The sequence below is a fragment of the Hylaeus volcanicus genome, chromosome 4 (assembly GCF_026283585.1).
Source record: "Hylaeus volcanicus isolate JK05 chromosome 4, UHH_iyHylVolc1.0_haploid, whole genome shotgun sequence".
In the NCBI taxonomy this organism is placed as follows: Eukaryota; Metazoa; Arthropoda; class Insecta; order Hymenoptera; family Colletidae; genus Hylaeus; species Hylaeus volcanicus.
The window spans coordinates 7676363-7688590 of NC_071979.1; the positions used below are offsets into that span (position 1 = coordinate 7676363).

The 12228-nt window shown below is 37.9% G+C and overlaps 1 protein-coding gene across 2 annotated transcripts; it reads right to left on the minus strand.

The window, feature by feature from the left end:
- Positions 1-222: 222 nt before the first annotated feature.
- Positions 223-6371, minus strand: LOC128875056 (large proline-rich protein BAG6). 2 transcript variants are annotated; one of them, XM_054120369.1, is made up of 12 exons: positions 6103-6371; positions 5933-6025; positions 4660-4780; positions 4383-4586; positions 4104-4299; positions 3854-3963; positions 3609-3756; positions 3407-3530; positions 3124-3318; positions 1300-3051; positions 1122-1229; positions 223-1050 (listed from the first exon to the last, which is right to left on the minus strand). In XM_054120369.1, exons 2-12 carry the CDS (start codon positions 5993-5995, stop codon positions 628-630), a joined length of 3444 nt encoding a protein of 1147 aa, XP_053976344.1. In that variant the 5' UTR covers positions 5996-6025; positions 6103-6371; the 3' UTR covers positions 223-627. The 2 variants fall into 2 exon arrangements, with proteins under 2 accessions (XP_053976344.1, XP_053976345.1); XM_054120370.1 differs by having other exon boundaries at positions 6302-6367.
- Between the last annotated feature and the right edge of the window lie 5857 nt (positions 6372-12228).

The window sequence follows — 12228 nt, forward strand, 5'->3', positions numbered from 1 at the left end:
ACGAATAGAATAAATATTAAAAATATCATTTTAATATCGACGACACTTGAATAGCGTAGAATATGCATAGGTTAGAAGTATGATAATTATTAATACACATCACCGTCTGTATGATGTACCTATACGTGTGTCGTTTGATTAAGAATACGCTTCATTTGCATAACAATAATTCTACAGAAAACGCGTTTTAATATGAAAGAATTGTGTTAGTATAGTGTTGCATTGGGGTCAATTTATGCTTAGAGTACAACGGGAGAGAGCAAGGTTAGCCGATATACTGCAATTTTTAATAACATAGAAGTACAATATCAATTATGTAACATATTTGTACATTGAAAAATTAGACGTACCTCACGATCTACACGCTATACCGATTAAACGAAATAGTAGTTTACGCAATATTTCACTGTGTGATATTGTTTGAAGATATATTAAATTTAAAAGAAATAGTTGGATTAAGTTGGACTGACCTATACAGTTATAATTGTTAAAAATATTCGTGGTTACAGATTGTGAATATATCTTAATATATTCCTTGGTCACTGTAATTTCTTACTTCGTTACGCTACCTCGTTTCTCCTTTATAAATACTCTAAGCCCTTATAAATTGCTTCCTTCTTATAGTTATTATTTTGGTGGTCTATCTTGATCTGCGAAATATTTAGTTGCATTGGGGAAACGTACGGGGTCTGGAAAATCTGGGGTTTCGTATCTACGTGGGTTCAAGCATTCCCTGATAGCCTGACCAAACGCGCGTCTAACACCGGGATCTACGGCTACAGCGACAGCAGCACCGTCAACTTCTTCGACACCCGCTCGAGTTACACCTTCTCGAACTAAACGTTCCATAGACGCTGCTACTACCGAATGATTGGGGGTAGGGCTGACTAATAACTGTGGTTTCTGTTGCTCGTAAAGTTTACGCCGCTTGATAGGCAGTGTACCTATATAGGCATCGCTAAATGTTGCTACTCCACCATTCGTCATTTCCTGCGTTTGCACCTGGCGACGTTGCCTTACTCCATCTTGAGCAATTATTGGTACCCAATCCTAAAACAAAACCAATTTTTATGTGCTTGTTTTTTACGATATAAATATCTATAAGAAAGCTATAAATTTACCGAAGGTAATATTGCTTGACCAGGAAATCTTTCTGGAATTTCTTCACTGTCATCGAGCGCAGATGCTTCAGAATTTGTTCTCTCTTCAATAATTTCAGTCTCCATATGCTGAAACGATACAAGGTTGTTCGATTTATTTCATTTTTGATCTGCGTAAACAATAACATGTATAACTAACCTCCACTTCAGATTGTGTTTGCGAACGTTGATGCGCAGGGGCCGAAGGCAACGTTGTTGGTGGGGTGGTGGTTTCATTCTTGTATATTAAAAGTGGAGGAGTTCGCCGTTCCGGGAATCGAATCATAATGTTCCAACGGGATAGAAATACTGCCTTAATCCATCGACGCAGCACAGGATCACAGAGCTCTAATATTTTACTCAAAAAATGTGATATAATCTCCAGCGCAGGTCCAAAACCAATGACATATTGAAGTACACCGAGTGTCTTCTTTAAAAATCTAAGAAGAACTTCGCGCGTTTCTTCCCCGAATCTTTCATCGTCAATATCAGAATCGAAAATAAATGACAGAAAGTATTTTATATAACGGCGAAGCAAAGCTTCTATGGTTGCGTTAATATCGATACGCGAACCATTTCTAGTACGAAATGGCACCATTTCTTCTTGTGGTAAGAAACTTTGTATATGTGGTCTTAGGTTTGGTAACAGTCGTTCTGCGACTTGTTCGTGAAGTGTTTCTGTTGTAGTATTTGGAAAATTATTTTGAAAGAATTCTTGTAATGCCAATCTTTGACGAACAATTGGTTCCAAACTGTCAACTGGTAATCTTGATAGATCTCGTATACTCATATTATCTGAGATTACTGAAATCAAATTTATGAAAAAATTCTCTTCGTTTTCTGGATTCTGCGACGTGAAAAATGGCGTGGAGTTATGTACAGATTCTGGAATTCTGAATCTCATAGTCGTGTTAGCCAAACTTCGAGCCATCTGGCTAGCCCTTGCATCGTCTCCGAGTATACGACGGTTATTAATGTCAAAACCGATGTTACCTAACGGCTGACCTGAAGACCGTAACAGTTGTCGGATTAAATTCCTAGTAGGACGCTCTTGCGATGATATTAAAACTGTGGTATTCGTAGGGCTAGTGTTATTAGTCGTAGTTGAGGTTGTTGCTGTTTGCGGTTGAGACTGAGTTTCGGGCGTAGATGTTCGAGCTGTTCGGGTTCCTTGCGGCGTAGAAGTGACAGTACTAGAAGTTGTGGTCGACGTTCGACGGACATGATGTGAATTGCAAGGAAGAAATGGATCAAAGTCAAGTCCTTGGCCTATACTCATACCAACACCTAAAGAATGCGCCTGTTGATGGAATACATGCGGACGCGAGGTACTCCTGGTTTGTGTTGCTGTAGTAGGATGTGTACCAACGTTGCTTCGTGCTTGCGTACTTTGTCCAGCGTTTGTATTCCCATCAAGTGATGAAGTAACTGTCTGTTGTCCTCCAGTTGGAGGATTCTGGGTTGTAATTGTTGTAGAAGTAATACCACCTTGTACCATGTAACCAGCAGCTTGCATTAAGTTACGTATAAAATCTGGGGGTGGAGCTGAACCCCATGTGAATGAACCGATAGTACCACCTACTCTTCCGCCATTATTGTTATTGTTATTATTATTATTTTCCCCAGTTGGAGGTTGTTCATTCCCTGATGGAGCGTCCATATTATTTTCAGGACTAACCTCCATTAATACTTCCACGTTATTTGGTAGGTTGAAGACTGTACCAAATGGAGATTGCGTTTGTTCTTGCTGTTGCTCAGTTTGTTGAGAAGCAGCTTCCTGTCCCGGTTGCTGATTAGTTTCCTCGGTAGTAGCTTCGTTTGATTCTGATTGTGGAACCGTATTTGCTGAATCAGCATTCTCTTCGCCACCATTATTGTTATTCGCATTTCGGCCGTGCAAACTAATATGTGCCTAGAAGAAATACACTATAAAATGATTTCACTACACAAACAAAATTTAAATACTGTGGTTGCTAATCCTTACCTCTACCTGTATTGGTATACCGGGCTGTAAAATAGCTGAGTGTTGAATAATAATTGGTCTACATCGCAAATTTCTAGGTGGTTGCTGGGTCATATCAACAATAATATCGCTTAATGCATGACAAGCATGAGATATGTAGTGTAAGCTTTGGCTTACACCATCCACTATTCTCTGACTTTCTTCCACACCTCCTGCCTAGATGTTAATGATTTTTTTTATTTCAAGTGGTTCTAAAAATAAATTGATTTATACCTGCATTGCATATTAAAGAACATGTACTTACTCCTCGAGGTAAAGAACGGTCGGCAACCATCAGTTGTCGATAATGTTCTATATAAGGTCGCAAACTATCTTGGGCATTCAGTAATAGTTCCAATAATTCTGCCATTTGTGGAGGTCGCGGAAGCCTAAAAATAATACATGCATGAATTATGTAACATTATCTTATATTACAAGCTATCTGATAAGCATAAAGCGATCATTACGTGGATTGCCTGGTAGATTGCGCATCGTTATTCGACGTGGATCCTTGTTGTTCAGATTGCGATGGTTGTGGTGGTTGTTGAGTATCTGATTGATTATCATCATTAGCTTCGCTAAGTGGGACTGTTTCAACGCCGTCATCAAAATTTCCTATTCGATAATTTATAATTGTATATAAAAATATGTAGAGATACATTTACATATCTCTGTTCGTACATTTTATGCATTTTCTATTATGTATACAAACCTCTAACTAATGTGACATTGTTTGCTCCAGCTGTAGACAAAGCAGCTGCAATCGCAGCTACTGTAGCTTCTGTTATTCTGGTACCACTAATTGTTCTATCTTCATTGTTACTGAAAAGGACAAACAGTTTATCAATTTGCATTCGTTTAAAAAAAATATGTTATATTTCGTAAAACGTTCTTGACTAAAACTGAATTTTCCGTTTTCTTCGTATCTTCAAAGGAATATTAAATCTAGCTTCTTTACTTACAGTTGTTCTCCATCTAATTGTTGAACTTGCACTTGTGGAGTTATTGGTGGTTGGTTATTTTCAACTGTAGTGGGGTTAAGGGGACAATCAGGATCATCAAGTCTTTCTATAAGTGCATTTGCACGTTGAAGCATTCGTCTTGCCAAATTTAAACGACTGCTAGATAAACTATTGCTCAACTGAGGTACTGCCAATCCTATAGAAAACAATAAATCAGGCATATTAGAAAAAAAACTTTCAAAAATATAGATGATATCATACAATAATTAATTACTATACCATGCCCTTCAACAATTTCTGCTGGCACTGCCATTGCACCCAAATACATAGCATTGCCATACATTTGATCATGAATAACTCGAGAGAGTGATCTTTGAAGATTTGGCAAGTATGCTTGAAGATTTTCAAAACCATGATCATTCCCTTGTTGACCTGGTTGAGGTGGTGCACGTTGCACCAAATGTATAACTTTTCCATTAACATCTAAATTATAAATATTTAACTTATTACACAGTTTCAAATGTATATTGTGAATGATTAAGAAACATTTTCGTACCATAATCATTTAACTTTTTGTCATCTTGAAGAACTCTACCACAATAAATAAGTCTTTGTGAATCTGCTGGTACTGATACTGACTCTGCTATATGTTCTTTGAAGCCTCTTACTGTAATTTGCTTTAAAAAGAAATGCAATGAAAATTTTTTTATTTATAATCATTAGTAGTCTGCTATATGTAAATAATTTATTAATAACAAATCAATATCAAACAATTTCATCTTGTTTCTTATGCCTTATACTACTACCCATAATGTTTCCTACTAACTATCATTATTGCATCATATGTTTATACTTTAAGTATCTATATTCGATAGAAAGTTCTGTCCATTTATTTAAATATCTTGTATCAAAATTAAACTTTCTTACACAAATGGTTACATTTAAATAGAAGGTTCTTCAAGTAGTTATAACATTGTATCTTTAGCCAGGCTTCTTATAATTATATTCTTATTTAATGCAGGTTCCTTTTAGAAACAGGATTATTTGTATTGAAAATTTATTATAAAAATGGTGTACTTCTGCATAAAACTTCATTGTTTTGTGTGTAATCATTTTATGTGTAAGCGTGAATATTTTAAAAATACAAATGTTAATTAAAAAGGAAAGTCACAGTGGGAAGAGGAAATGGTAAGACAATAGCAATTTATTTGACAGTATATAATTTTTATATATTTACATGCAAATTAAAGGATCAAATGGATATAATAATTCATGTCATACTACAATAATCATTACATACATGTAAAGTGTATTGATGAGGATTAAAATATAAAGATCAAAAACATATGAAATGTTTTGCTTGTGAGAACTCTAAATACCTATGAATTTATTTAATATATGTTATTTTACATTTCAAAAGGATTCCAGGGACAGGAGTTATGCGCAAATCTAATATTAAAACAATAATCTAATTACAAAAGTAAAATGGAGAAAGTGTTGTAACATTATACAAGATTGCGAATATGTCAAATACATAAATATGTTTGTTTAATTGTAGATATTGGAATCATTAAGGAATAAACTGCAAGACTGCCATACTGTACACATCTAACGATAATATACGAGTATTGCAAATGATTCGTCAATACGAATCGTGCTATATTGGAAGCCAATGGTTTCTAAAATACACAGTATGAGATATGCGATTAAAAATAGTAATATCAATTGGTGAGACGCCATCGAGAGTATTGTAGGAAATAACGTCGTTGAACTGGTAAATATGTAGAATAAGGATTTGTTGTCCGAAAAAAGAGAAAAAAAATACTTACGTCGTTTTCCAATGAAAAAGCATGGTTTTGCGAATCCAAAGTCTTTACCGTGAGGTCAATCATCGTGGATTGGCCTTAAATGGCACGGCACAGCTAAAATCACAGGAAAACGAGGAATAGTATTAAAACGGGAGGAGGTGCGTAATACGGAATCGTCTTGCTACACTCACGCAAGCACGCAGGTACAAGACTGCAAACGACACTCGGTTATCAACGAGCTAAATAGTAAAGCAAGAGAAATGCACGGCGCTAGAACGCACGAAAATATTTGATTTGAACGCGAATTGGTCCGACGATATGAAGAAATTACGTAATAAAATTCTATCGCTCCGACTTTATCGTTGTAATCGTATTTTGTAATGAACCCACCGATGAAATTTTACAAGCGACAGCCGACACGACAAACGTTATTTTACCCAGAATTCTCGCTTTATCCGCGACACTACAGCTAGTGCCAACTCATCGACGAAATTATTCCCTAAACGGAACAAGACCATGGATAAAATGTAAGATAGATTCGTAAATTGAACGAGATTTATATTTCACGAACTGGATTATGATGTTGGTGTTGATGTTTGTTGTTTGTTGATGTTGATTTTTGTTTGTTATTTATTAAAATAACAAAACAAAATACAGACTTTAGACACATGTTTGTCTGTAAGCTGAAACCGATAGAAAAGAAATTACATTATTCGATATCATTCAGTTGCTATCAAATGTTGTCACAAGTTTATAATTTGAAGAGAGAAACAAACAGAGCTGTATTAGTCTGCTTCATCGTCATGTAATATCTGCGATGTCGAAGTTCTTGCTATGTCCACTAGATGGCGTTACTGAACAAACAAACGACGAAAGATAAATCGATAATTAGAATTTATTAATTTGAAGTAGCGAATTAAAATAATTATTAGTTAATCGATCGTATATGAAAAAATGTATGTGTACGTAGAACACATATTTTAATATCGAAAGAACATTTTCTTTTTATGTTTTATTTATTTTGTTTTCACGTGCGAAGGTGACTTCAAATAGGTGGGAATCTTTGAATATATTTGAAAATTTAAATTATTCGATCTGTATTCACTCGCAGTCAATTGTATGTCGCGTCAAATACGTTATTGATTCGATCCTTGAATCAATAATTGAATTATTTCATCAATTATTTCATTATCCAAAATTAATTTCAACACAAGTCACTAAATTGGACCACACCGAGATAAGAATAATTGTTATTTCATTATGTGCAACTAATTGTGTAACAGTCAATTCCGATATGTGTAATCCGTACGTGACAGATCGCATGAGTGGTTATGAAATGACGATGTTATCAATAGAGTGCCTTCGCGGAATTGGTGTGGCGTGAAGCCTCTAATTTCTTCAAATGATATAATAATATTTATATTGTTTTTTGTATAAATGCATGTATCTTAGATGTATTTAGTAAATGTTCTTCATATTCCAGAGGAATGTATGAACTCAACAAATTTCAATTATCATTCCTGATGGGTGACTAATGTTTCATTATTCAGCTGCTATTCAAACGAGTCATCAAAGACGCGACAGTTATTGATTGGAGGTGGGAATGATCGTGCTGTTATATCAAGGGAGAAATCTGTCGTTCTATCGAGGGCTTGCTATATATGTATATACATATGTATACATATATGAGATATATTATATTTTATGTAGAAGTCTAAACGAAAAACAATAAGGCATGAAGATTCGAACCCACGATCCTCGGATCCACAGTCGACCGCTTTACCTACACGACCAGTCCTCTACCCTACGATTCGTGTTGTTGTTTGACTCATTCTTAGGTATGGGAGCCGCGGATACATTGATACATTGAATTCTAGAGTATACGAGTTACGTAAACATATGGTATTCGTATGTCCCGAGACATTATTATACTATTCACACGATGATGATATTCAAATAATATTCGAATCTAAATTTTAAATCTCTGTCAACATTGAGCAGTATATGTATATAAAGGTTAAGACGAGCGAAAAAAAGATCAATATCGCTATATCGTCGTTGTATTTTGTATTGACAGAGTCTTGCAAAGAATATTTGCAAAATTCTTACTGAATGCAGGTCGAAGAAACATTGTTATCAGAAAAAATGCGACACCCCCGTTTGTTTTTAATTTCTCCATGTTTCGAGCTATAGTAGTTCAGTCTCAAGAGTCTCAATCACTATTACATTTATCGAAGAATGAAAATGATAATCTTAGTCAATAAGAACGACGTAGTTCTAATCTCACTCATTAAGTCGAAATCACTTTACGGTAAATGTTGACTTGTTTATTGACATCGGCGATGCTTATTCCTAAAGAGGGTTATAATAGACGTAGCCAAAACGTAGAACAAGTTTCACTAAATACCCCAGCTTTTATAGCCAAATGTAAATAAGAAATAAAAGAAACTTAAAAGTGGAACACAGTTGAAGACACTTTCATTCGTTACAATATTTTTACAAGAGAGAGTAATCTCATGTTAATAGTATTGAAAGTTTCAGTCAGAAGCATTAACTGTTAACAGGTTGACTGTCAACAATAAACGCCATTAGTATCTTACAATTGATCACCGGATGCTATATACGAGTAAACAATAAATCCTGATGGTTCGAAGAAAGGACTCTTTAACATGAAACAAATACCAACTTATTATCCAAATACAAAAGTACGAAATTTGATCCAGAAAGTCTGCGAGCAAACAGACCCATTAAAAGCGAGAAAATCGACCATCCCCACGATCGGCCGCGTTAATACTACTACCGCACTGATACCCACTAACACACCGTGAAAGTTCTGCAAGAACGTTGCCAGCTTTTTTTCGATTTCGGTATCGAGGCGAGGTCGAAGAGCGACAAACATCGAGAGATTCGATAATCGCCGAGCGTGGCAGCGGAGTCGCGGAATCGGCGTTACTTTCTGGTAGATGACGTCGATGATTTGAGGCGGTACCGTCGCGAAGACGTCGAAATCCAAGCAATCTACCCATGGAGATCGCGTGATCCACGAGAAGATGAAGAAGAGAAACGGGAGAAGACTCATGGCAGGCCGATCGCATTATTCATATTAGGGCATCGACTGAGCCACGCGGGTATGCGAGTACACGCGTTCCTTTGTATGCGTATGCACGTGTACGTACTTATATCGGTAGAAGATAATGCGGCCGATCGTGGACTGCAGAAGAATGTTAATGGCGCTTCAGTTTTGTATGCAGGAAGTGACGGCGCGTCCCGTCTCGTACCGTAGCGGGTCCCGGCGCTCCGGCGTCCGAGCAGAAAAAGGCCCAATAAGACCGATAGAACTGAAAAACCAAGAGATTCACCCGTGGCCGTGTCGGACGAAGATAAGAGAGATGCTTCTTTAAATCCCATCGTAAACACACACAGCCAGGGGTTCTCAACGTTTCTCAAAAATCTCGACGCTGTGTGCCCAGGCTACCGTTCCTCGTTTACATGAGAATAAGGAGACGGATAATTAGTTTATCGACGAGGTTAGTGCATAGAGATGTCAAGTTCGTTCGATTTACGGCGATCGTCGTCTATCCGCTGTTCGGATGGTTATTAACTCGACGAGGACTTTTACAAACGCGGAATCAGAAATTTCTCCACAGAAAAGGGGTGGAGATGGATAATATATTAGGTTGTCCCGAAAGTTTCTTTCGCGAGTTGCACTCAATTATTTTACGCGGTCGTGTCTGTATAAATAGATAATCTAATTTCATAGATATTCATGTTGTAACAGTAACGGAGCAAAATGAATCGTGCACAATTCAGTAATGTTACATAAAACATAGAATATTGCGCATGTATTACTTATTAATAAAGCGAAAGAAACTTTTCGGACAACCTAATACTATAGTGTATGATAAAATTGGTGAAATATATTTGAAGAATACATATCATAACTTGAAATATAAAAATAGTTGGATAGACAGAGCATCTCCTTTCCTTCTTCAAAACGAATGGACACGCATTCGTGTTGAAAACACATCGTAGAAACGCGACCAATGAAATTTGGGCACACTTTAGCTCGTCGCCTCTTTCTCGAACCCTTCTGGTATCAGTGTAACGCCAGAAAAAGTAAGGTTTACACGTTGGCCATATGGGGCAAGAAGTAGAGGCGCCAGTCGGAGTTGCAGCTTCGTAATGATGTAGCTATCTCGATTTAGCATGCCTCGCAGTCTTGTCCGTTAGTAGGTACTTAACTTACTTTAGCGGCGCGAGCTTTACCGCTCTTCGCAATAACGACAGGACGAACAAGTAAAAGAAAGAAAACGGAGCGCCGAGAATGCGAAACATACGAGGACAGTCGCAGAAAGGAAACGAATAAGACGGACGACAGTATCGTCGTCAGGATGATCGTTCGTAGTGTGTACACGAGAAAGTGTTTATCTCGATCGATACTTGAATTGAAACGCCAGTTGCGATCGACCACTTGAATTAACCGCCACTTGATTTACCTATTCCCCGTTATGCTCCTCGAGATCTCCTCCAGTTAATGAGACGAACAATTAACATTTTGCTGATCGCTTACGAGCACAGTCGTACTCGGACCTGGACATTTTTCATGAATAATAATTTTTTAAATAATGGTATTCTAAACGCCGCTTTAATTCGTAGTTGTTTTCGTACTCGGGATCACTTTCATCACCTGCGACCATTCACGGATCTGAATACATGAGGCTCAAAATTTCAAGTCCAGTTTAGATCAGCTTGGAGTGGCCTACAGTCAATCCCATAAATATTCATATTCTCTACGTCTATTGAAGTTTGACTAGATAAAATAATAGTTTTGACATGTATATATTTATATGCATGTATATATTTATGTATATATTTATGTATATATTTATGTATATATTTATATGTACATCAACATATTTGTACAAACATACACTTGGAAACATCAAACCTGCCATTTGATTTAAACAAGTTTCCTCAATAAGCATTGGGGGTACGAATATTTATGGAACTGACTGTATGTATAAAGTTGTATATCTTGGCCTTCTGTATACTCTAAATCGCTTGAAATTTTCAAGAATTATTATTACCGTCATACACTTTAAGAAAATATAGAAGGGAGTCGAAAATTTCAAGATTTCTGACCGGTCGTGCCCTTTTTAACGGAAGGGCACCAGGCTGGCCAAAAGCAAGGATGGAGAACGTTGCAAATAAAAAGTTGGCCACAAAGGAATATTTCTACCGTCGTACCTTAAGGAAACGTAAAAAAAATTCGAAAATTTCAAAGTTTCTGAGTGATCGTGCCCCTTTAACAGAGGGGCAGCTCGTTGGTCGAGAGCAAGGATCCAGAAGGTCGCGAATAAATAGTTAGTCACGGGCAGCTGTGACTTACAAGAATTCGAAAGGTCGAAGAGGCTTTGACTTATCCGGCGCTACCTTAACGCCTTCTGTATACTCTAAACCGCTACTGGCTGCTGCCACCTTTCCCGTCCTCTTTTCTTCGTTCGCGTCGTTCCTCTCTGACGACGAAGAAAACGAGGAGTTCGCGTGCATGTCTCGAAGCTATGCAACAAGGGGATCCAGGGAAGCTGGAAGGGAGGGATAAACCAATATACCGAGGCCGGTAGCGAAGACTGCGTGACACGTCCGATGCGTGCGTGTGCGTTGGCGCCAGGCCGCATTCTCGCATTCGTTAACCAACACATGGAGTTTTAGTCATTCCGCGCACCAGCTCGTGCCTTGTTACTCCCTTGCCCCAATCCCCCGCGATATTAAGAGCGGTCACGGATCCCAAATTTGCCACCCGCGGGGAGGCGGGGCACGCCGATTTGTCCTCGTTCCGTTTGCACGCCACCGGTACGTGGTAAAATGACCGGTTTCCACCGGCGCGCATCGCGTTTCGGAACAAAGCGGTTCTCGTGAAGAGAATCGTCATCCGCGTCCGCAGGCATGCCGTTCCCGCGAATCGAAACGCGTCGTCTTCGTCATCGACGATGATATAATTCCCGTGCGGGATATAGTTCGATTATCGCGCGTCAAACCTGTCCCCGGAACGCGCCGAAACGAACGATACGCGGAATGATGGATTCGCATGAAACAGTCGGATGGATGGAAGCCCTTTACGAAGTTGTTCTCCAGGGGCTGATAATTCTGCTGGTTTGCTTGCGTATTCAAATTGGTATCAATGAGTCACTTCGTGTTTTAATTATTAGATTGTTAGTATACGAGTTGATACGCGCGACTTGTAAGTCGTAGTTTAGAAGTCGTTGAGGATTGATGGATGTTTGAGCCATCTTTTTTTAACTAAAATTTCTCTTTAC